This window comes from Zootoca vivipara, chromosome Z1, assembly GCF_965207765.1.
Source record: "Zootoca vivipara chromosome Z1, rZooViv2.hap1.1, whole genome shotgun sequence".
Taxonomy (NCBI): Eukaryota; Metazoa; Chordata; class Lepidosauria; order Squamata; family Lacertidae; genus Zootoca; species Zootoca vivipara.
The window spans coordinates 66163413-66186000 of record NC_142583.1 but is presented as its reverse complement, the minus strand read 5'-3'; the positions used below and the strand labels follow the sequence as shown (position 1 = coordinate 66186000).

Genomic DNA, 22588 nt, shown 5'->3' with positions numbered 1-22588 from the left:
GCTGTAATGCCTGCCAGAGGGAACCAGGTGGGAGAATCAGATCATGCTGGCTTTCCACATTAGTGCTGCATATTAGGGTTGCCATATTTCAAAAAGTGCAAATCTGGACACAAAAGTTGCTGAGCGTGTTTTATTTTGGCCAAAGCTGTTGAGCGTTTTTGGCAAAATCGCCAGAAAAAGACATTTTTGAGCTTTTTTTTTAAAAAAAAGAAAAAAGCACTGCCGACATAGGTTGCCAAACGTCCGGATTTTCCCTGGACATTTTGCCGATTTCCACCCTACGGCAGTATTCTGGGTATGTCCGGACGTATGGCAACCATATGATGTGCCCATCCCATGCAGTAACACAGATGCATTACATTACATCATGGGGAGTGGGCAATGGAGAAGCAGCATCCACAACACACAAAGGGACATGTTCGCTATCTCAATACATAACAGTTTTTTGCCTTCTTTTATGGGAGCTGAGGATGGAATGATTGACTTACTTTGAATTCGCTTGGCACAAGGAGTTTCGGTGTGTCCACACCTACCAGAGCATCAATTCCACAGAAAATGAAGATGGAAAGGATGATGGCGAAGTCGCTGATCAACTTCCTTGCCTGGAAAAAAAAAGCATGTGTTCATTGTGGTTGTTGTTTATGTATTATACTTCTGTTGTTATTCTTATTTGAACTTCCTAGTTGCTTGTTACACACACAAAAAAGATCTCCAAGCAACTTACAACATATTTAAAAGCTTTGGCTTAAGTAAAAATACATCGCAATGGTAACACATTTACACAAAATACAGGTAATAAATATGCATAGCGATCTCCTGCCCTGCAAGACACATAATAACAGTAACATAAAGGCACATTAGCACAACTAACAGCAGGCATCATCATCATAGTCCATGTAACTTCTCTTCATCCCATACGGTCAAAGGGGCAGTGCAACCAGTCAAAACACAAAAGCCCTAACCCAAAATATGGATATTAAAATTATTTTAAAAATTAAAACGATAAAATAACATTCAGTAGGAAAACATTCCATCCTTAATTAAAAAGCAGTACCAGACTACTGTGAAGAACTATTTCATTTTACTTTGGCTGCAACTTAAATAAGGTACTGCCCAGTGAGTGTTTGATGGACACAGAAGGAAAAACCAAAGAACCACACAATGAAATCAGTGTTCTGAAAAAAGCTGTACTCCTGGAGAAAATCCACCAGCTGGTTCTCCAGTAACCAATGAACCAGAGAAGCAGCTGAAAGGAATGCTGACAATGACAGAACTCTTTGCAAATATGTTGCTCCCTGACCTCTGGACTGGATCCTTGGCTCTGATGATCTGGATTCCCTGACTTCTGGTTTCCGCTCTCAGGCAAGCATTCCTTGGAGACTCCTGGCCCCTGCTTGCTCAGCAGTGAGACTCGGATGGGGCTATGACAGACATGCCAGGATACTTACGGTGGTTGGGAAATAGCGGCTGGTCTTGAACTTCTTCAGGGCCATCGAGCAGGTATAGGTGCCCAAGAAGAGCATGCAGGACATGAGTGTGATGTCGGGAACGTATTTGCAATTGTTGCCAAAGAGGACTCCCCCGTATTTCAAGCACTCCTTCTTTCCCAGAGATGACCAGTCGATTGTGCCATTGGGCTGCAAACCAACAACAGAGGTGGCATCTGTTAATTAATTAAGAGAAGCTTACAGCCATCCACCGTTGCTTTCTCATTCCACACAAGGCATGACGCAAAGCTGGGTGAAATTCAAATGAGCCCCCAGACGGGGACGAGACTCCCCCCCCCAAGGTGCTAAACTGCAAAGGTGCTAAGTTTCCTGCGGTGCTGACAGCAAGGAGCACAGCAATCCAGGAAAAACCAGTGCCCACTGGGAGGCCAACAGCAGGCAGAACCAGAATCAATGATAGAATGGACCAATTCTGGTTTTGCTTCCATCCTCCTCCCTGCTGCATTCTACAATGAAAACACTGAGATTCCGCTGAAATGATGCTAAGTAGGCAGGTGGGGGCCGGCTGAGCTTGGTGGGGCAGTGCACCACTCCTCCTAATGGAATCGCCTCCCCTGGAGTAATGTGTCACGCAGAAGTTTTGGCTGTGTGAACCGAAACTTTATCTTGCCTTGGGGTACATCAATTTGTACCCCAGCACAGTAACATCTCACCAGTAAGTGGGCACGGTCAGCATCTTTAGGTTTACCATCATCTTTTGCTTTTGGAAACAGCTTGGGTCCTCTAAACCCTTTCAGGAAAATAACACAGGACCTATAATGATTTAGCCAAAAGCAAAAGCTCCTGCCGACAGCTTTTGTCCAATCTTAATACCGCAGTAAGGGAAGGAGGATTCGCTGAGATCTGTGTTTTTGCTTCACCTTCCTTCCCAACCCTCCACATTTGTCCCATTGTGTTCCTCTATGTTGCTTTTGAAGATTGCCATCTAGCACTTGTGGTGTTCCTTCAATCTATATTCAGAAGCGCTACACCGGAGGCATGCGGGCCTCTTCGGGCTATTTCTTTTTATCACCCAGTTTTCAGAACAGGATTCCTTTTGTTCAAGCCCCAAAATCGCAATGTGAAAGCAAATTTCACTGCCAAGAAACCTTAGGGAGGATGGCCCTCCCTAGCGCTATGAAGTGGAAAATAAAATAGAAACCAGAGACCACGGTGGTGCAAGAGGCAATGTAAACTTGTCGAGAGAGGACTTGGCAGGTTCTTTTGATCCATCGGTGTCAGCAGAATCATGCCTTGACTCTACTGCAGCCTCGGAAAACGTCTAAGGAAACCTCGCTCCAGTTCAGAGAGCCTCTCAATGCCCTCGTCGACTTTGGCAAGTGAAAACTGTCACCAGAGAACCAGGCCACAACTCAGTGCAGGGACGGAGAGCTTGCAGCCTTCCAGACGATGCCAAACTACAATTCCCATCATCCCTGACTTCTTGGCTGGGGCTGATGGGTGATGGACTCCAACAACATCTGGAGGGCCGCAGATTTCCCACCTCTTTTTTATATGTTTGTGATATACAGTGCACATAACTGAAATGCACGCATATTCTCTCCCTATCTATATACTTCTTCCCTTTCCTGTTTTCTCAGCAGCATCAAATTTAAGACAGTAAGCCCCACGGGGCAGAGACTTCTCTTTTTGTGCTCTGTAAAACACTAGACACTGATGGCACAGTATAAATATTCATGCCATCTACGTATAAAGTGCGCCGCTGCAAAATCAGCAAAAGAAAAGAGCCCTGCCTCAAGGAGCTTGCAACCTACTTTTTGCAACGGAGGGAATGCAAGAGAAAGGAGAGGCAATGATTAACAAGTAGAGAGAGAAAGGAGGAAGGACCAAGAGAAGGGTAGTAAGAGTCAGGAGCAAGTTGGGGTGGGGAGGAAGATGCCAAAGCAAAGAAGAAGAAAAGCTGACCCTAGCAAGCCAGGCTAGAGGAGGCGGCGGGGGATGAGAGGGCGGAAGCTATTTTGGCAGCCGATGCACACGGGGACTGATGGGACATGCCACTTCCTATGCAAACACAAGAAGCACCTTGAGGCTATGGCACTTTGTCACAGTACATTGTAATGCTCAGCAGTTTCCTCTTCTTTTGCTGGCTGCCTTGCAGAATTTCTAATAGGATGCTCTTCCCGTTCTTAATAGCCGCTTGAAACAGGCCAAGGATGCTGCAGAGTTCCTCTTGCGAGGGTGAGTTATGTGCTGGCGAGGGTGCATGACCCCAGTTAAGGCATGTATCTTACCTGCCCAGCATCGTTTCAGAAACCTCAGGACAGAAACAGCAGAGGGCTTGTCATCACTGCACATTGCTCCTCCCAGAAGCAATCCTCCTTGGCCACTGCCTCGTTTTCCTCCACCCAGGCTCCCTCTGTCACTTCCCCCTCATCCCCATGTGTACAGGGCCATGCTATCATTAGGGGCAGCTGGAAGGGAATGGCAGCACTGTGCTCCTGGGGCCCCTACCAGCCAAGTTACAGTGCTTACCCCAACAGGAGAGGGGTTGCAGAGGTCAGCAGGCACAGTACTGATCTGCCTGCTACTTTGACCTTCCCGGTAAGCACAGCGGTGTGACTGATGCACGGATGGGCGCATGGCATCCCCACACTTCCCCACCAGCCTTCGCTCTGTCTCCCATTTGCTGCAATGGGAGTCACGGTTGCACAGAGGTTAGAGACCTGGGAGACTTCAGTTTAGATCCCCACTCAGCCCAGACGCTCAGCGGGCGGCTTTGAGTCAGCCACTGTCTCTCAGCCAGACCTACCTCACAGGGTCGTTGTGAGGCCAAAATAGAGAGGGGAAGAAGTTTGCATGCCACTTTGAGCTCTTTGCGGGGGGGGGGGGATGTGGAAATAAAGGCTAATAATAATAATAATAATAATAGTGTCCACGCCGAAACATTCCCCATCTGAAATCCCACAAAGAAATCATCATGTTGTTGATTTTAAACACCAGGTGGTGTTTCATTCCCTCTTGAAAGGGGGGAAGAGTTCGGGCAAAATTTGGCATTTTTAATTGCTTCTGAAACCAAAAGAACTTGTGCATGACTAAATGATTTAAGCGCACACCATTTCCCTCCAACTCTATCAGTTTGTTCCTTTATGTTATGAACCTGGGTACAGGAAAAAAAATTAAAGCTATAATCCTCTACCCACTTACCTGGCAACAAATGTCTCTGAATTCCATGAGATTAAAAAATAAAAGGTTCAAAAGAGTGGCGAAGCACTGGAGTGTAACAGATAATGTAACTTGCACAGAACACAGAAATGTCAAGTGTCCGTTTTCCTCATTAGCTCAGCTTACCATCTCAGTAGAGTTACTTGCAGACCAATAAGATGGGGTTGTGCTTGTCACGTTAAATGCAGAAGAATTAACTGCAAAAGACAAAAGAGAGCAAATTGCAGCGTTTTGAAAGAACCGCTTGAAATGCTGTGGGAAACAAGTTGCAATAAAAAAGAAACTCACAGCTGAACTGCCCTTCGCCTATCTAAAAATAATATCCAGTTAAGAATTGCAGTCATCTTATGCTTCAACCTATAAACAGCCCAAAAAGCGATTCTGAATTACTCCAAATACATAGAAAAGCTTCAAAAAGTAGACAATGCTTCACTCCAAAACCTGCATCGCTCATCATTTGCTTTCTACTCAATATAGACAAAACAAAACAAAACAAAAAAACATAATTGCCCTGGATTATTTCGGTGCCTGCATGACTAGAGATTGGAACCCTTATCAGTATTCCATTGCAAAATCATCATTAATAAATCCTCATGTTATCCAGGAGATCAAAGTGCATTACAAGATCAGAACTTTCAACTCTTTGCCATTTTATTCCTTCATTATATAGGGATAATAATTTGAGTGCTAAAATGGTTATGCTTGCAGTTAAGGTGTGTTGAAGAACATTCAGCATTTCCCTTGTGGGTGGGAGGGTAGATAGGTGTGTGTGTGTGGGGAGATCATCCAAACTGTCAGGATTTCAGAAAAGACTAAAACATGCCTGCAGAGTACATTAAAAGAATGATATTTCAAGCAACCATAAACAGTAGTTTGCATCCCTTCAATATACTTATACGCTATTGGAAAAATCACCGGCGATTTTTGTCTTTCAGACCACAGTGTCATAGAACCATCAAATCATAGAATTTTAGAGTTGGAAGGGACCCCAAGGGTCATCAAGTCCAACCCCCTGCAATGCAAGAATCTCAGCTAAAACATCCATGACAGATGCCCATCCAACTTCTGATTCAAAACCTCCAAGGAAGGAGAGTCCACCACCTCATAAGGGGGACTGTTCTACTGTCAAACAGCTCTTGCAGTCAAGAAAGCTGGTCTTTAGTCGGAATCTCCATTCCTGTATCCTGAAGCCATCGGTTCAAGTCCTACCCTCCAGAACAGGAGAAAACAAGCTTGTTCCTTTTTCCATGTTACAGCCCTTGAGGTATTGAAGGTGGCTATCCTATCTCCTTTCAAGGCCATCGGTTTTATACTGCAGCATTCAAGAAGTTTTGGTATGCTGTTTCCAAAAAGGATGGTGGGGATGGGCTTGGGTTACTGGGTTGTTGTTTTTATTTTGATTATATATTTTGTGGTTTTGTAATAATAATAACGGGCCAATCAGGCAAGCTTTATTAGGACAGTCCTTTGAGGCCCGGAGAGATGAAGATGGGGACAGGTGGGTGCCAGGAACATAGAACGTGACCTTATACCAAAGTCAGACCACAAGTCTCTCTAGCTCAGTATTGTTGACTTTGAATGACAGGCGCTCTCCAGGTTATCAGAAAGGGGGCACTCCTAGCCCTGCATGGAGATGCTGGGAGTTGAAGCTGGGATCTTTTGCATGCAGTCTTCTACCACTGAGCCACAGCCCTTCTCAGCATGTTCTCGACAGTTCCCATACAGGAGAAATAGAAGCCGAACAGATCAAGTGGAACAGTGGTCGGTCCACACGCAGCTTCCTCGACAGACGGTGAGGGGTCGCTCCCTTTCACTGGCATCAGGACCAATGTAGGTGACCCCCTGACATGACCACAGCGGAGCCCACCACTTCACAAAACCAGCACTGGAAGTCAAGGTCTAGATAAAGGTGGACCCTGCCTCATTCCTGCAGCATCACCAGATTTCGCCAGGGAAGGGGACACAGCCAATGCCTGAATGGAAAACTGCAGTTACTTTAAATAGCACCAGAAAGCCTCAGCCTCACAAAGCACAGCTCTCCCGGTGTTAATACACACTGGAAACAAATCGAGCCTTTTTTTTCCTTTCCTCCTTACGCTGTTAATGAATTTTATACAAACATCCTTCGTTGTTTTTTTAAAAAAACCTGTGTCCATCCCTAGGGAAAGCCAACAATAAACGCGCGTGAGATCAGACGAAGAAAGAGGCTGCGCCTACAAAGCAGTTGCAGACTTGCTTTGTTGTGCTTATCTGTCAAGTTCTTTCCTTCCACTGCCCCGAACGACTTTGCTGCAGTACTGGCTGATAACCAGCAGGAGATGCAGTAAGCCAATAATCAAGCAAAGGAGGAGGGCTCTTCTTCCGCTGCTTATTTCATTCATCAAATGGAATATGAGTGCAGGCACATGTGTGCAAAGGGATTTCAATAGCTGGTTTCAGAAAAGAGCTGCTGTGGGAGTGTGGCTTTAAATAGCTGTTGGATTACCTGTTAGTGACACACACACACACACACACACACACACACACACACACACACACACACACTTAATTTAAGCTGTTCACACATTATTAAGCGCCTAGTATAGAATTCGAAGAATTAACTGTGGAATGAAGAGCAGTAAATGCTGTCAGCTTAACTGGAAGAAATTATACCAGCCAATTCCACCTGGTTTTGTAGATCAAGGAGTGCCTGTTCCAGAGAACATGTTCCGCAGTAAAGCACATTCCTTACATCCTCCCTGGAAAGGACAAAACTGGCAAAGCCGTGCGTGGCACCTCAAAGACTAAAGGATTTATTGCAACATACCCTTTCATTGGTGATAAATCCCATTCATCAGATGCAAAAAACCAAGATAAGGTCGTTTTTTTTCACTGCTGCTGCTGCTGCTGCAGTGGGTGAAAATGAAAATGTCTCCCACATTCTTTAGACCTGGCTGCGGTAAAGCCAGAACAGGGACACAAGATCACTACTGGTATTTTTAAAAGTGTTTTAGGAGACCTGTGACACCCTAAAGACTGGCCAATTTATTTGAGCTAAGGAGAACCCGTCACCCGCCAGGTTCCAATCAGCCCCAGCCAGCATGGGCAACTAGGGAGGCATGATGGGAGTTGTAGTTCAGCAACTTCTGGAGGAACACTGGCTCACCACTCCAGCGATAAGACCGGGGGCGAAGGGGGTTAGATGGTGTCGCGGTACTATCAGGCAAGGAATGTCCAGATTGAGGAAGTAGCTATTGCCAAAAGTACACTTACGAGTTAGGAAAAGGCATGCCCATCAGTCCTACGTCTCCCAGCTACTTCTAGGTGTGCACCTGATGAGGCAGTCGCAGCAGGAACCCAGCCTCAGCTTATGCATCTCCCCCCCCCCCACATGAGCAGCATACAAACAGGCGAAGATTATGCCTGCGTGTAGCCTTCTGCTCCTCCCACTTCAATCCTCTCCTGGTCCTGGGAGCAGGAGAGATGGGGGCAGGAGGAGGAGGACCACCAGCCTGACCTCTCTCTCCCTCCTCCTGTACCTGTTCTTGCAGCTTCTCCTGCCTCTGACTCTCGTCTCCTGGCTGTTACAGGCTCCCCTGGGTCACTGTTCCCTTCTTCCAAGTCAGTCTCCACCCCCCACTCCCTTCTCACGATCAGAATCCAGCCATCACTCCTCAGCTGCAAAAAGCAGTCCCGAAACTTTGCCCATTTATCTACACAAGAGTCCTGCTGGATCAGGCCAAGCAAGGCCAATCTTGTCCTGCGTCCTCCTTTTACAGGATACATCAAGGTGCCAGTAGGAAGCTTGTAAGCAGGACCTGAGAACAAGAGCCCTCTCCCCACTTGTGATCCCCAGAACTAGCATTGAGAGGCATACAGCCTCCAATGGTTCAGGGAGAACACCAGCCATTGTGGAGAGTCCCCGTTGATAGTCTTATCCCCCATAATATCGCCTAGTCGTCTTCTTTCAAAGCCATCCAAGTCAGCAGCTACATCTTTTGGAAGCAAATTCCAGTTTTCCAATGCGCTGCATGAAGAAGTGTTCTCTTTGCCCTGCATCTGCCAACGTTTAGCTTCATTTGCTTATTTACTTGGTGCATTTGTACCCCACCTTTCCAAAAGGGAGACCAAGGAAGAATACTCTGTTGTCCTTACCCGTTTTGTACCCACAGCAACCCTGCAATGTAGGCTAGGCTGAGAGACAGTGACTGGCCCCAAGGTCATACAGTGAGCTTCATGGCTGAAGCTGGGTTTGAACTAGGGTCTCCCCCCTCCCTAGTCAAAACACTCTAACTACTACACCGTGCTGCCTCTAATTATAAATCTAGGATCACCGGGAAGCACTTCTAGACAAGAGCATCTATCTGCCTGCCTTCCAGCAGGCTTGAGGTCCAGCACCTCTCATTAAGTACTCTGGCTTCATATTTAATGCACAACTGAAATGAATCCAGGTACAGGCCACCTGATGTATGACAGGTAGGATGCAGAACAGGTCATGTTCCTGTTTGGCAAGCGTGCTGAATGCTCAAGTTTGCTTTGCCCAGTGCCAAACCTCTGACTCATTGCTGTCTCAATGCTGGACATACCTCGCTACTGACAAAAGGTGACTGCCACATATCGTGCACTACTCAACTCGAGCTCTTTGTACTCCTGTTTCTACCACCAAGGCAAGATTTAATTTTAGTGTCCGAGGACATCAGACCCGGGGCGGGTGGGAGGGACTGGAGATGGTGAGCCACTTTATGGAAAAGGAGGATGGAGATGTTTTAATAAATTATAGTCTGCTGGCTCTCTTGTTCCTTGTGGAAAGGTTGCAATGCAAGTAAATCATCTCTCTAGGAGCAAATTTTCTTTTTTTATTTAGAAGTGGGTAAAAAGCACCTTGCAAAAAAGAATGAGTCCCTGTTAGTTATTTATCATGTTGGCTCTGCTAACTGGAATTAAATGGAAAATGGGCAATGGATAAATAGTTTCATGTGGAACTTCTATGCCTGTCAACCCTAACCTGCTAACCTCTAGATCTTTTCATACCTTGTGCTGCCTTCCCAAAGCTGGATAAACAAGGCAGGGTCCTAGAGCCCTCCCATAGCTGGGAAAGCACTATCTCTAGGCTTTGGCAAGGAAGCCTTTGTGCCTCCTTTCCAAAGCCCAGCGCCTTGCTTATGTGGCTCTGGCAAGGCAGCACAAGAGCTGGGGGGAGCATCAAATGTTGCCAAGGGCTGCCAAAAAAAAGGCCTTGAGAGGCACATGGGTTCTTATCTAGATGTTTCAGACTACAATCCCCCCTCGGTCCCAGCTAGCACGGATCATTGTCAAAGTTGCCGAGAGCATCTGAAGGGCACCTGCCTGAGGAAGCATGCTCTGCATGTTGGGCTGACAATATGGAAGGCCAATACAGGTAGGGGAAGTTGCAAGTTTTATTAGCCTGCAGACAAGCGAGTGTACATGCAGGTTGCTCGCAAGAAGCCTCCCTCTTACCTGGATCTGGCGGCATGCAGGTGCAGGAGTAAAGTGTAATCTGGTTCACTTTGAATTTGGAGTTGATGGGGTAGTAGTCTGCCAATTTGATCATCTTCTTGAAAGCGTCATAGATGAAGATGAAGCTGATGAGGGAGGAGAAGCCCTCTTCCGTGAAACGGGTGAAATACTGGACTAAGAAGCTGGCGTCAGTGGCAACCAGGATAAGACACAGGAAGGCTGACCACAAACCAATCCAGAGGCGGAACTCCAGATAATGCAGGTCATTGTCTCTGCAAACAAAGAGTTAACCCAAGTGAACAACCAAGAGGCAATAAGGGACCAGGGGGGCTGCACGAAAGGAACAGAGTATTCCACAGTTTCAAAAGAAAGTGCATTTGGAAAAGCTACGTAATACGTCAAGGCAAAGGGGAATCAGATTGTGCAAACAAGGTTCAGTTGGAAGGTTTGTTCTCATTCTCCTACGTAGGGGGCAAAGAGGTGGGCATGGCATTGAAACCCCATCTCCCTAAACACTGGATTACACTCTTGATTTTGCCCCTACACCCATCTTCAACATCAGCTTTTCAGCATGTGGTGCTCACATATTTCAAGCTTGTTTCCCACAGCTAGGAGGACCCAAAAACGCCTTTACATAGTGAAAGAGTGAGGATACAATTTGCTGCATTCGATGCATTAAACTCCATTGTTTTGCAGAACAACGGCAGGAATGTGCAACGCTGCAATGGCGATTATTCCTCCACAGAGTTAGGAATGAGGTGGGGAAATACGAAGCCTGAAAGGGAAGGAACCATGAGCTCTTGCACTATTCATGCAGAAGGTCCTGGGTTCAAATCCTCAACATCTCCACTAGAAGGTTTAATGAAGCAGGTGCCTCCCCACTTGAAGAGCCACTGCAACCAGAACAGACAATTCTGGGCTAGATCAGGGCTTGGGAACTTTTTTCAGCTTTTCCCCCTTCTGAGCAACCTTCTTCTGCCCATGGGGGGGCAGGACCAGAGGCAAAATTGGATGGAGCAGCAAATATGAATGTTAACTTTCTTGCAATTGGGGCTCAACAACTTTGCTGATATGACTCAGAGATCTACCAGCAGATCCTGAGCTATTTTCTGTCCTGCTTGCAGTACTGGCGTTAAATGTGCGACCAACTTGAAAATAGAAAATCCTTTGTGGAAGGGGACTTTGGTTTCCAACCAAGATTTCCTTGGCGGAGAAGGAACCAGGCAGGAATGCACAGCAGAAACTTGCATTTCCTTGTGTGGAAATCTAAGAAATACTCCAAAGCTGCAACAGGAAGTGTGATGACAAAACCTCTCTTGCCCCTCCGTGTTTCATAATTCTACCACATTGCAAAATATATACACTAGGAAACATTCACATTACAAGCACAGTAGATCCAGGGCATTCTGTTGCAAGCAGCAGTGGCCTGTCACCACCAGCCTCTCTCTTACTTACTTGCTGAAGTTAAACAGAAGCCTTTCAAAGACCAAGACGGGCCCAGTGCTGCTCAGAATAGTGAGTGGTTGGCCAGCGAAAAGGCAAAAGAGAGCTCCTGTAACTGCGGTGCCCAGAAAGCTTTCCAACACGCCCTAGAACCAGAAGAACAAAAAGGGTAAATGCACTCCACTCTATTCTTTTAGTGCCCGCAATAATCACATAGGGCAGAATTAACAACCCACAAACCACAGTTAATTCCTTTCCCCTGAATTTGCTGCGACTCTAACATAAACTAACCAGGTGATCTCAGGCAAACTTCTCTCTCAGATTCAGCTCTGTCCTGCATCTACGCTTTGGGAACAATGATGCTTACCTTCTGCCTTGTTGGTAAGGAATTGCAACAAGATAAGCACTGAAAAACACTTTGAATACTCCAAAGCACTAAACAAATTCTATTATTAGTAGTAGCTGTAGTTAAAGTAGATGACCACAACTCAATGAGTACAAGAGTTACCGGTATCTTTTTGGCATCTGAGATATGGCCATGAACATTGAGATATGTACAAATGTAATAAATACTAATAATAACAAATAATAATAACCACAAACCATTCCCAGCACCTGCTAGGATGTCACCATATACTGTACATATTAAAATTTAACAGCAAAAGGAAAATCAGTACTGCTGAGGAAATCGAGAGCTATTTCCACCCTCCAAATGTTCGGAAACAAGAAAAAGTCATCCTTAAAAAATTAAGAAATTAGCTTAGAATTCTTAAAACATGAAAAAACCCTAATATTACAAGATTGGCTTTCTCTGCCTAACAGCTTCTAAATGTTTGAGAATGCAGCAGATGGGCGATTTTAAAGCTTCTCCCAGCCACCCCGAGGTGTAGCAACATACTGTAAAATGATTTAATCCACAACATAATGAAAAGCCAGAATTCTGCAAAGGTGAAACTAAATCCTGCCCAAGTCCTCTTCCTGGCCGAGTAAGAGGAGCATTGAGGTGTGTGCAAGCCCAACACTTCACACACGGTTGGCCAACTAACACTAACCATGGTTTAGTGCTATGTAAGAATGTGTTTGTTACTGTCCATTTTAAGGGTAGAATCTTTCAGCTCCAGTTTCAGAGTTTTCATCCAGGAAGCAACTTTGAAACATATTTCACATGCATTTTCCAACCATGGCAAAGGTTTCATCAGAAACCCCTCCTACTCTTGCAACGTCCCCAATCCATGAATTAGTGTGTCCAGCAGGAGAAGGATTTTTGCAGAGTGAAGTTCATTTTTTAAAAGAAGTCCCTTCAAGTTTTTCTGTCTTCCCATAAACATGGCTTTGCTACACACTGTGAAGCAAACAAACCTTATGTTGTGTGCCATGCAGCAATGTTAAGAATGTAGTTCAGCAGGTCACAGATACCAACTTTTGTGGACACTATAATTTCCTTTTGCAGTTTGTAAATATGAATAATAAAGATACTTGCCAGAGCCTCCAGGGCCTGTACAGAATATTTATGTGGGATTGGGGGGGGGGGAAAGATAACTGGAATGCTGAATTGGATTGGCTGACCTTATTCATTTTATTAAACGTAAGCAAAATTCTTGACAGCAGAAGTTATAAAAAGCAATAAAAGAGAGAACTACATTGCTGATGGCACTTGGAAGCGGCAAAATACTGCACATTTCAGAGTCCTTGGCTGGCTCCTGTAGATGGTAACCGTGAGTGAGGCCCACATCCTGACCCCTTGAGCAATAATTTTCGGCCTGTTTTATGTGATCCATCATCCCAAGAGCCCCTAAACTCTCCTCAGTCACTTTCAACATTTTTTTTTACACATTCAAATGATAAATTCAAAGGCTAAAGGCCTATTTGTTACACAATATTCTATTCTATGTCTAAGAAGATATTCTATGTCTAAGAACCCTGCTTTCTCAGAAACACAAAGCCTTGATACCAAAACCGCCAGTCATATTAGAAGCAAACATCCTCACTCTGTGTTACAGAGTCAAAATACTGGACATAGCAATGATAAATGCCTCAAGTATTTCTGAACCAGTGCTAATACTAAACAAACTACTATACGAGGAATACAATACACCGAATTGTAGCACAGTTCCTAAGAATCCACTTTCCTCAAAACTCTTGTTTGCAGAGATAAGGGAAACGTTCCAGTGCGTCAGCAAATGTAAATAGTGTAGTTTCATTGAACGCAGAGAGGAAAGAATGCAGTTACAAATTGCACTGACCCAGTTCAAGCAAAGCTCTGTTTGTTGTGGAGGCTACACACAGTGAGGATCACACCTGCTTCCTGCTTCACCCAGTGGAAATGCCTGACCTAACTCTGGGCCAAGTGGACTCTCACCTGTGGGCATAATGTTTACATATGGACTACAACACTCAACATTTACCAACCTGGATGTGGTTGTTTAGCTATATAAAAGTCTTGGAAATGACTGTGTGATTTAAATATCTGTACACTGGATTTTGTGTGTGCAGGCCCCCATGAAGATACTACAAACACACATGGACTGGCCCTGAATGAGAGACAGTTGCACCCAGTGTGTGTTAGTGGGGTGCAGTACAGCTCCCCCACACTGCCTTTGTGCTGCTCATGTTTATCTGATCGAGGTGGCTGATGCAGAAATTTGGCTCTTCTATGATGCTACATGTGCCACTAATTTTGTGCCTGCTTACCATTGTTCCATTTTCCTGGCTCCACCTCTTTCTTGTTGACCAGACTGAGCCTGATGAGCTGCTCACATCCCTGGGGTCAGACTCCTCTTCTTCTTTGGAGCATGAAGCCAGGGAGTCAGTGGGAGAGGGAACTGCCCCCAGGGCCAGTCCAAGTTGCATACAGTAAACCAGAAGGTGCTTGTGCAAGAGGAACCATTTTCGTTCTACCTCTCTGGCCCAAGGTCACGTTGACCGCCTCTGACTCCAGCTCAGAAGCCCTAATGGAACCACAGTCTTCCCTGCTCTGTTGGAATCAAAGTAGGCCCGTTTAAATGAAGAGGTTACTCTTGCAGAAAGTAGATCTAGCTACACCAGCTCTTATTTCAGGCTCGGTTGAAGGGTGACTGTTGCTGAAGCAACATTTGAGCCCTGCTCATATGGAGTTTTCAGCCTGAGCCCTGTAAGGAGCTGTCCAGGGTGCTACTAGAGCCTTGGCTCTGTACTGCAGAGGCTGTTGATCAAAACAGAACAGCTTTCTGTGAAATCCAGGGAGGCTTCCTTAAATCAGCTCTCCATGCTTCTCTGGAGGCAGTGGGTGGCGGTGAGGTCTATAGATTTGTCTGCTTGTCTGGCTCATCATATGGACTCTACCCTAGAGCCCAGCCTGCTTGACCTCCTTCCTCATCTGTCTGCCTGTCATAGAGAACTAACACTGGATCCAACAGACAGCCTGAAGTACTAACTTTGCCCAGATTTTACTGGGATATCATTCACCAAAGACTGGTAAGTGTTTTTGGTGGTACTCTACTTTGTGTGGATTTGCTTTTGGGCTGGGCTGGGGAACCTGTGGACCTCCAATTGCTGCTGAATTACAGTTCCCCAACATCTCTGAGCACTGGCCAAGCTGGAGCTGATGGGAGTTGTAGTCCAACAACCCTCTAGAGGGCTACAGGCTTTAGACCAGGCACCCCCAAACTGCGGCCCTCCAGATGTTTTGGCCTACAACTCCCATGAGCCCTAGCTAACAGGACCAGTGGTTGGGGAAGATGGGAATTGTAGCCCAAAACATCTGGAGGGCCGAAGTTTGGGGATGCCTGCTTTAGACCAGTGTTTCTCAACCAGTCTGCCTCCAGATGTTTGGGGACTACAACTCCCATCATTCCTGACCACTGGTCTTGCTAGCTAGGGATGATGGGAGTTGTAGTCCCAAAACATCTGGAGGCACACTGGTTGAGAAACACTGCTCTAGACCTTTCCAAGATTAATTATTTCCCATGGTTCTGGGGCTGAATGAGCAGCTAACTGAATCGGCTTTTTCCTGGATCCCAGGAAAAACAGCAGCATTAATGAAACTCCAACCCTCCCTGCCACATATGCACAAACAACAACAACAACAAAAGTTGGAAGGGAGATTGCTGTTTAGCACTAGTCATTATCTCCTTAGTTACTGTGCCTTTCCATGTTCTCCCCAAATGCACTTCTCTGAGCCCAGGGCAAAGGACCAACTAGTTCACTTTCTAGCCCTGGCTAAGAATTTATTTCAGTGCTGCCTGACTATGACTTCTGAAGGTACAATAACTACACTCAGGATTGACACTTCTCATGCAGGGTGATTTGCTCTGCATAATTCATTTAAATGTCAACGAATTTAATATTTTCACTGAACACAAAGATTGGTGGGTGCACGGGAGGGAGCCAACCTAGTGTGTACACACAACACAACACAACACAACACAAGATCCAGCTGAAACTAAGCCAAATGTAAAAAGGGAATATGCTATAAAAATTGAAGGTTAGTAGCAAAGTCTCACAGACCAGGAAGCTTTGTTCGAGGTAAAGAAACCAGAGAGTTCTTTGTTAAGCTAACTTCCTTCATTTTGAGAACAAATATTTGGCCAATGATGGGGAGGTGAAGGAGGCATTCACAGTACTTGACACTGATTTATTTCCCCTTCTCCTGGAGTTTCATGTAAGCAGATGAATTTTGTTTAGATTTGCAGCAGACTCAACGTGGAACTGAAAAGGTTTCTTTTTTTCCACTCCATGCACGCCAGCAGGAAGTTTCTTTTTTTCAAAGGCAAGTCACTTTCCATGGATAGCCTCCTTTGTTCCTTTCTGGTGGGAACATTGGGAGCCTGATTAAATCTACGCCGAGAATATGACAGGGCTCAATACAGGAGTGCTGCGGCTTAGACCCAGAACCACTTCCGAATACCAAGGTTCAGTCCTAAAACACATGACAGACTTGTAAAGTGAAGAGTGATGGGTCAAGAGCATGTGCAGAGTGCATTCTGTGCCCCGGATTATACAACCACAGCAGCACATAGGATATGGGGAAGTAGTGGATAGCATGGTGGGACTGTGCTACTCACCTGACTTCCCTTTACACTGTTGACAAACACCAGAATGAAGAGCACTAGACTGTCTCTGCCAGCGCGTTTGCACTGCACTGACTTCACTGCCACCTTGCCCCTATCTATCCCAGTACCCGGCAGTGACGCAACCTGAGCCAAGTAAGCAACGCAGCCCCACCATGTTTGTTATTGATTAGGGAGCTTCCTGATCAGGGAACATACCTTCCCAATACTCTCGAATCATGACAGCACTCTCTTTAGAGATTCAGCACTCACTGATCTCTGCCTGGTGCTGATTAACCTAGTTAGAATATTGCGACCAATCTGAGCTAGCACCCTTAGTGCTTGTTTGAGTGAATACTTCTGTTTTGCTCTTGCAAATTGTGGCGTTACTGATCTCGCCAGCATATACAAGATTGCTTATAGCATTTTCGCCCCGGTGCCCTGCACACTTTCCTCCAATATCTGATGCATGCAAGGTCTTTCAAGTTGCAGCTGACCACAGCACAGGTAATCTTGCACCATCTGAAAACCCAAGTGTCTCACTGGACCAGTTTTTAAAAAGGTAAAGGACCCCCAGTTAAGTCCAGTCATACTTGTTTTGTATTTGTTTTTCTTTGCACAGCAGATCGCAAGGCTGTGCTGTTTGAAGCGGTCGTGAAAAAGAAAAAAAAACTCTGTTTTTGGCCAAGCCCAGACTACTGCAGTTGCAGAAGTTTGAACTGTCTTGCTCGGAGCCATGGCTCACCTGCATGTTGTCCGTAGCATCTCCCAGCAGCCCCCCAAAAGTGATGGCGTTGGTTACAGTAGCCAGATAGATGAAGAGAATGGCAGACAGAGCTTGGATGTTGAATGCATCGTAGAAGTCGCTGGCAAAGAAAGGGGCTTTCCTCTTGATGTCTTTGATTAAACCGCCGCAGAACCTAGCAAGGGGAGAACCATGTGCCACAATTACATGAGTCAAGGCACAAAAGGAGAATCTGAAATCAAGAAGCCTGTGTGCCAGTGCTTACAGCAATCTAGCGAGATGCCCCGTATCGGTGCGCAGACTTTTGTCACTAACCTGCCAGTTCGTTGCAACTCCTCGCAGTCCCCGTGCCCCCCGCCTCCATTTCCCCCGTCGTGTGGAGTGTCCCCGTTCATCTGCAGATTCTCACCACCTGAATACATGTTTTTCCTGAGAAGAAAGAAAGAAATGACAATTCAGCTGGGCTTCCATATATCCAGGATCTTTGGCCTGTGACTTTGGATTCCGCAACTGCGACGAGGCACGTGGCATTAAGGTGTGCCATTTTAGGCGGTGAAACTTAATTACTGCACCAGTGACGGAGTCTTAAAATTTTGTGGGTTTTGTGTTGTTTTGTTTTTTTGAGGGGGTGAGGAATTCAAACATGCTATTACTTTTGTGACTGGACAACACTTAGCTTGGCAAGTCTATATTTGGCGAAGAAGCATATAAATTGCATTCGGAAAACTAAAGAATTTTAATTTTACCTTATGAAAATGTCGGGTCTTGCTAAACAAATAAGTACGTATAACTGCAAGTACTTGGGAATCATTTTTAATGATCCCTATGCAATTTAACACACATTTTACTTACCAGGCAAAACCAAATTCTATTAATTTAACCAAAATATCCCAAGTCCTGATACAACCTTTTTGGCACGCCTTGATTTTGGAATATGAAAGCTGAAAAAGTTGGCATGCCTTAATGCGGCATATGCACCTCTCTTACCTTTTGTCTGAAGACGGGAGGGACTTGGGGGGCTCTATCCTGATGGCTGGGTCCCACTCCCCAGGGGGGAGCACAATGACTTCATCCAGGAACTCATCAATCCCAGCGATCAGGTCCTGCCTGTCTTTGGCTTTGTAGGCAATGTCGTGGAACACCTGCACGTAGGGAGGAAAGGGAAGGCTGCCATCTTGCAAATACTTCTACAGGTGCCTCATTTATGAGGTCATCCTCTTTGTCCATCTAGCCCAACACTCTTCTCTTCTGCCTGGCAGCAGCTCTCCAGGACTTCAGGCTGAGGTCTTTCCAATAACCTGTTACCTGATCCTTTTAGATGTTGGGGATTAAATCTGCAGTCCTCCAAGTGCAAAGCACATCCACCACCCACTGAGCTATGGTTCCTCCCTGTTATGTAGCACTAGCCAAATTGCCACCAGCCGAACTGACAGATTACCTTTTATTTTGCAGAGCTTTTGCTTAAGGGGGGGGGGAAGCAGGCAAGTAGTTTTCAGCAAAGGAGGAAGCAGCAAAGGGGTGTTTAATTTTTCCTGCACCTGCCGCTTTTCAATGCAACAGTTTCCCAGGCTACTCCTGCTGCCCCTGCAGCTGGGTTTATTTCTGGTCTCTGAACCAGCGATGCAGGTTTCCTCGAAATTTTTCGAATTGGAAAATGTTCCTGTGCAAATTAGTTTAATTGGGATTGCAAAAAAAATTCAGTTCACATCGGGTGATGCCCTGGAGAGTGATCTAATTTAGGACGTCTAATTTACCTGCATTTAGCAAACAACCAAGCTCACCTAATACTGCCTTTGAAGTTGATCCTTTTCACCTGCTCACTGCTACTAATGAAATTATGAGGCAGAGAATTTTCCATGGGAAAATAAAGCACCAGAAAAGTTTGCTCCCTACACCACTGCTCTGAACCTAGCTGGAAATAAAGTGGGTGTGGGGAGCTGAAAGGGGAATGGTAGGCAAGGAAATTACTCCTCAGCCACCTGTTGCCTATAAGTTACCTCCATCCTGCCATTTTACTGATGTTTGGCGGAAACCTGTGTTCAAAGACACAGGACTGCCACCACCCCAGGAAGTTCTGCTTCTAGACAGTCAAGACTGGTTGCAGTTTCCTATCACATGGTGGCAAGCTGAACACTTTACTCAATGTAATGCATGGAACAGCCTTCAAAATCTCCCATTCTTGGAGATTCACAGAAGACTGCCCTGGACATTTCCTGGAAGTATTGCAAGATTGGCTCTTTTGAGGCTGGGGCTAGAAAAGCTAAAGCTTTTATCTTGTGAACCACCCTGAGAGCTTGTGATGAAGGGTGGTAAAAAGGTAAAGGCACCCCTGACCGTTAGGTCCAGTCGCGGACGACTCTGGGGTTGCGGCGCTCATCTCACTTTACTGGCCGAGGGACCCGGCATACAGCTTCCGGGTCATGTGGCCAGCATGACTAAGCCGCTTCTGGCGAACCAGAGCAGCACACAGAAACGCTGTTTACCGTCCCGCCGGAGTGGTACCTATTTATCTACTTGCACTTTGACGTGCTTTCGAACTGCTAGGTGGGCAGGAGCTTGGAGTGAGCAATGGGAGCTCACCTCGTCGGGGGGATTCGAACTGCCGACCTTCTGATCGGCAAGCCGTAGGCTCAGTGGTTTAGACCACAGCGCCACCCGCGTCCCAAGAATAACAACAACAACAGCAACAACAACAACAATGCAAATATCAGTTAATGCTAAGTGAACTGCACTCAGCAACACAGAAGGGAGATTACCTCATCAGACATCAAAGTAGCGATGGCTCGGCCAATCTCATGGTATGATTTAGCTTTGCCTTTGGGACCCAGCAAAATGAAGAGGAACCTGACTCCCAAGGAGGAAAAAGAAGAAACAAAAAAATATTGTCATGATTCACTTTGGAAAAAACCAACCTAGTATATCTTCAGTAAAATATGTACCACCAAATTAGATAAAAGCAGTGGAGCATGGAGATTCATATAATTTGTATCAGTTGAACATTAATAAATAACAAGAAGACATAGCAGAACTTGTTGAATCATTAACGTCAGAAAAACTTTAATAAAAATATCTTAACATCTGACAGCGATCAAAGAAAAATGGAAGGCTATGAATCATAGATTGTAGGATTGGAAGGAACCCACAGGGCCATCTCTTCAAACCCCCTGCAAAGCAGGAAAGGCGCTTCTCCACCAACCTGCCTGGGACCAAATCCCAAATCTCTGGATCTGTTCCAGAAGTGCCGCGTCTGCGCATGTGTGTGGCACGATTCGGTGCTTCTGCGCATGCACATAACGTCATTTGTTGCGTCTGCACATGCGCAAACCACCAAACCCGGAAGTAACCCATTCCAGTACTTCCATACCCCGTGTCGTACGCAACCCGCAGGATTCGTAACAAGAGGTATGACTGTAGTTGCCTTTTAATAATAGAAAACAGGATCAAGAAAAGGAAGGGAGGGAGGGGGAGGGAGGGAGGGGGAAGAAAAGGCTCCTTAACTGGGAGCTGTGGGGAGGTGGGGACATTCAGACTCACAAACTGCTTCATGGGGGCAAGACCAACCAGAGATGAGGTGCTGTGAGCATTAGGCCTGGCATTCCTGTGCAGATCCTGTTTTTGCTAAGCAGGAGTTAACTCCAACTTGCACAGTGCGATTTACTGCTGGCTCTCTCCTGTCTATAGAGAACACTTTTTGTTGTTGCTGTTATTCCTTAGTTTAACACTGGAGTTTTCTTAAATATGAATGCATGCTCTCTCTCCTCTCTCCCCTCCCCCCTTCTGATTTAAGTAATGCTAATACAGCCATGGACTTGAAAAGGCTTCTGATGTTTAAAACAGGCATCCCCAAACTGCGGCCCTGCAGATGTTTTGGCCTACAACTCCCATGATCCCTAGCTAACAGGACCAGTGGTCGGGGAAGATGGGAGCTGTAGTCCAAAACATCTGGAGGGCCGAAGTTTGGGGGTGCCTGGTTTAAAATAACATTCGTGGAAAAACCAGAGGCTTTTTATTAGGTATTTTAGGGACAGAGATTCTGAGTGAGCAGAAAATACTTTTTTAATGTATGCAACGACAGCAGCGAGAATATTACTGGCCCAGAGATGGAAAGAAGATAAAGTCCCAGCCAAAGAGGAGTGGCTGGTGAAGTGGATGGACTATGCTGAAATGGTGAAATTGACTGGAAGAATCAGAGACCAGGAGGAGAAGAAGTTTAAAAAAGAATGGGGGGAAAATTATAATGTATTTTTAAAGAGAACACCGTAAACAACTAAAAACTTTGGCAGGATTAGAGTAATACTTGTGAAGTACGAAACACAATGGAAAAGTCAATAATATTTATAACAAATTAGAAAAAAAAGGATAAGCTGAAAGAAAAAGGGATTGACAATGAAAACCAGAGAAGGCGGGGGGATTCCGAGAATCCAAAATGTGAAGGTGAATGATATGTTTAAACTGAAATGTGTTATGTAAATTTTAAAAAAGAAAAGAAAAGAAAAGAAAAGAAAAGAAAAGAAAAGAAAAGAAAAGAAAAGGCTCCTTTACCGGGTAGGTACGGGGACTTCTGTAAGAGCACCGAGCATAACTGCTTGCTGCAGCCGAACGAAGGCAATGAAAGGGGCTTCCAGGAAGTCGACTTCTCCCACCAGGACGTTGGAGGCCTCGGCATCTCGAGGTAACTTCTTCATGAACTTGTTCTTCAGCTGCGCGGGAGAGAGAAAAGACACAGGAGTCTTGTGAGAATGAAAAGGGTCTTGTGGTTTAAGGCAAACGAGTTTAATTACAGCAGAAGCTTCTGTGGGCTACAGGCCACTTTGTCAGATGCATGGAATGAAATCTTCAGTCGTCAGGTATATAGATTTACCATATTTTTCCTTGAATAAGAAGACATTTTTTCCCAAAATAATTTTTTTTTGTATCTACTGGACTTACACCTCTTGTGAGAGAAACCACAGACAGTTAAGACATGCTGTTTATTATTAATTTACAAATTGCCTTCTACCCGTATGTCACTGCAATTTAATAATGGCTGTGCACCATAATAGCCACAACAGCCACAACAAGAAGAGCGTCCCATTTACGTGTGCAATATTACGTGGAAATGCCCGAGCTGCATTTCCGTTTGGAGGTAAAAGCAGAACAAGAGAAGGAGGCAAAAACGTTTGTGAAATGAAAGACGTCCCTGCCATCCCTTGATAGATTACTGGTGGAAACTGCACCAGTGGTGGGGAAAGGTCTAAATTTCAGAG

At 45.5% G+C, this 22588-nt stretch overlaps 1 protein-coding gene across 4 annotated transcripts in view; it reads right to left on the bottom strand.

The window, feature by feature from the left end:
- The window catches only part of SLC4A4 (solute carrier family 4 member 4), a 190917-nt gene that overhangs the window by 26411 nt on the left and 141918 nt on the right, over nucleotides 1-22588 (bottom strand). For all 4 annotated transcript variants that reach the window (XM_035103066.3, XM_035103068.3, XM_088660661.1 and 1 more), the window contains 10 exons: nucleotides 21885-22042; nucleotides 20099-20186; nucleotides 18330-18484; nucleotides 17658-17771; nucleotides 17343-17517; nucleotides 11583-11716; nucleotides 10128-10399; nucleotides 4797-4867; nucleotides 1449-1637; nucleotides 489-602 (listed from right to left, as the gene is read on the bottom strand). In XM_035103066.3, coding sequence (XP_034958957.1) covers nucleotides 489-602; nucleotides 1449-1637; nucleotides 4797-4867; nucleotides 10128-10399; nucleotides 11583-11716; nucleotides 17343-17517; nucleotides 17658-17771; nucleotides 18330-18484; nucleotides 20099-20186; nucleotides 21885-22042 — 1470 coding nt within the window. The remainder of the gene's footprint in view (nucleotides 1-488; nucleotides 603-1448; nucleotides 1638-4796; nucleotides 4868-10127; nucleotides 10400-11582; nucleotides 11717-17342; nucleotides 17518-17657; nucleotides 17772-18329; nucleotides 18485-20098; nucleotides 20187-21884; nucleotides 22043-22588) is intronic.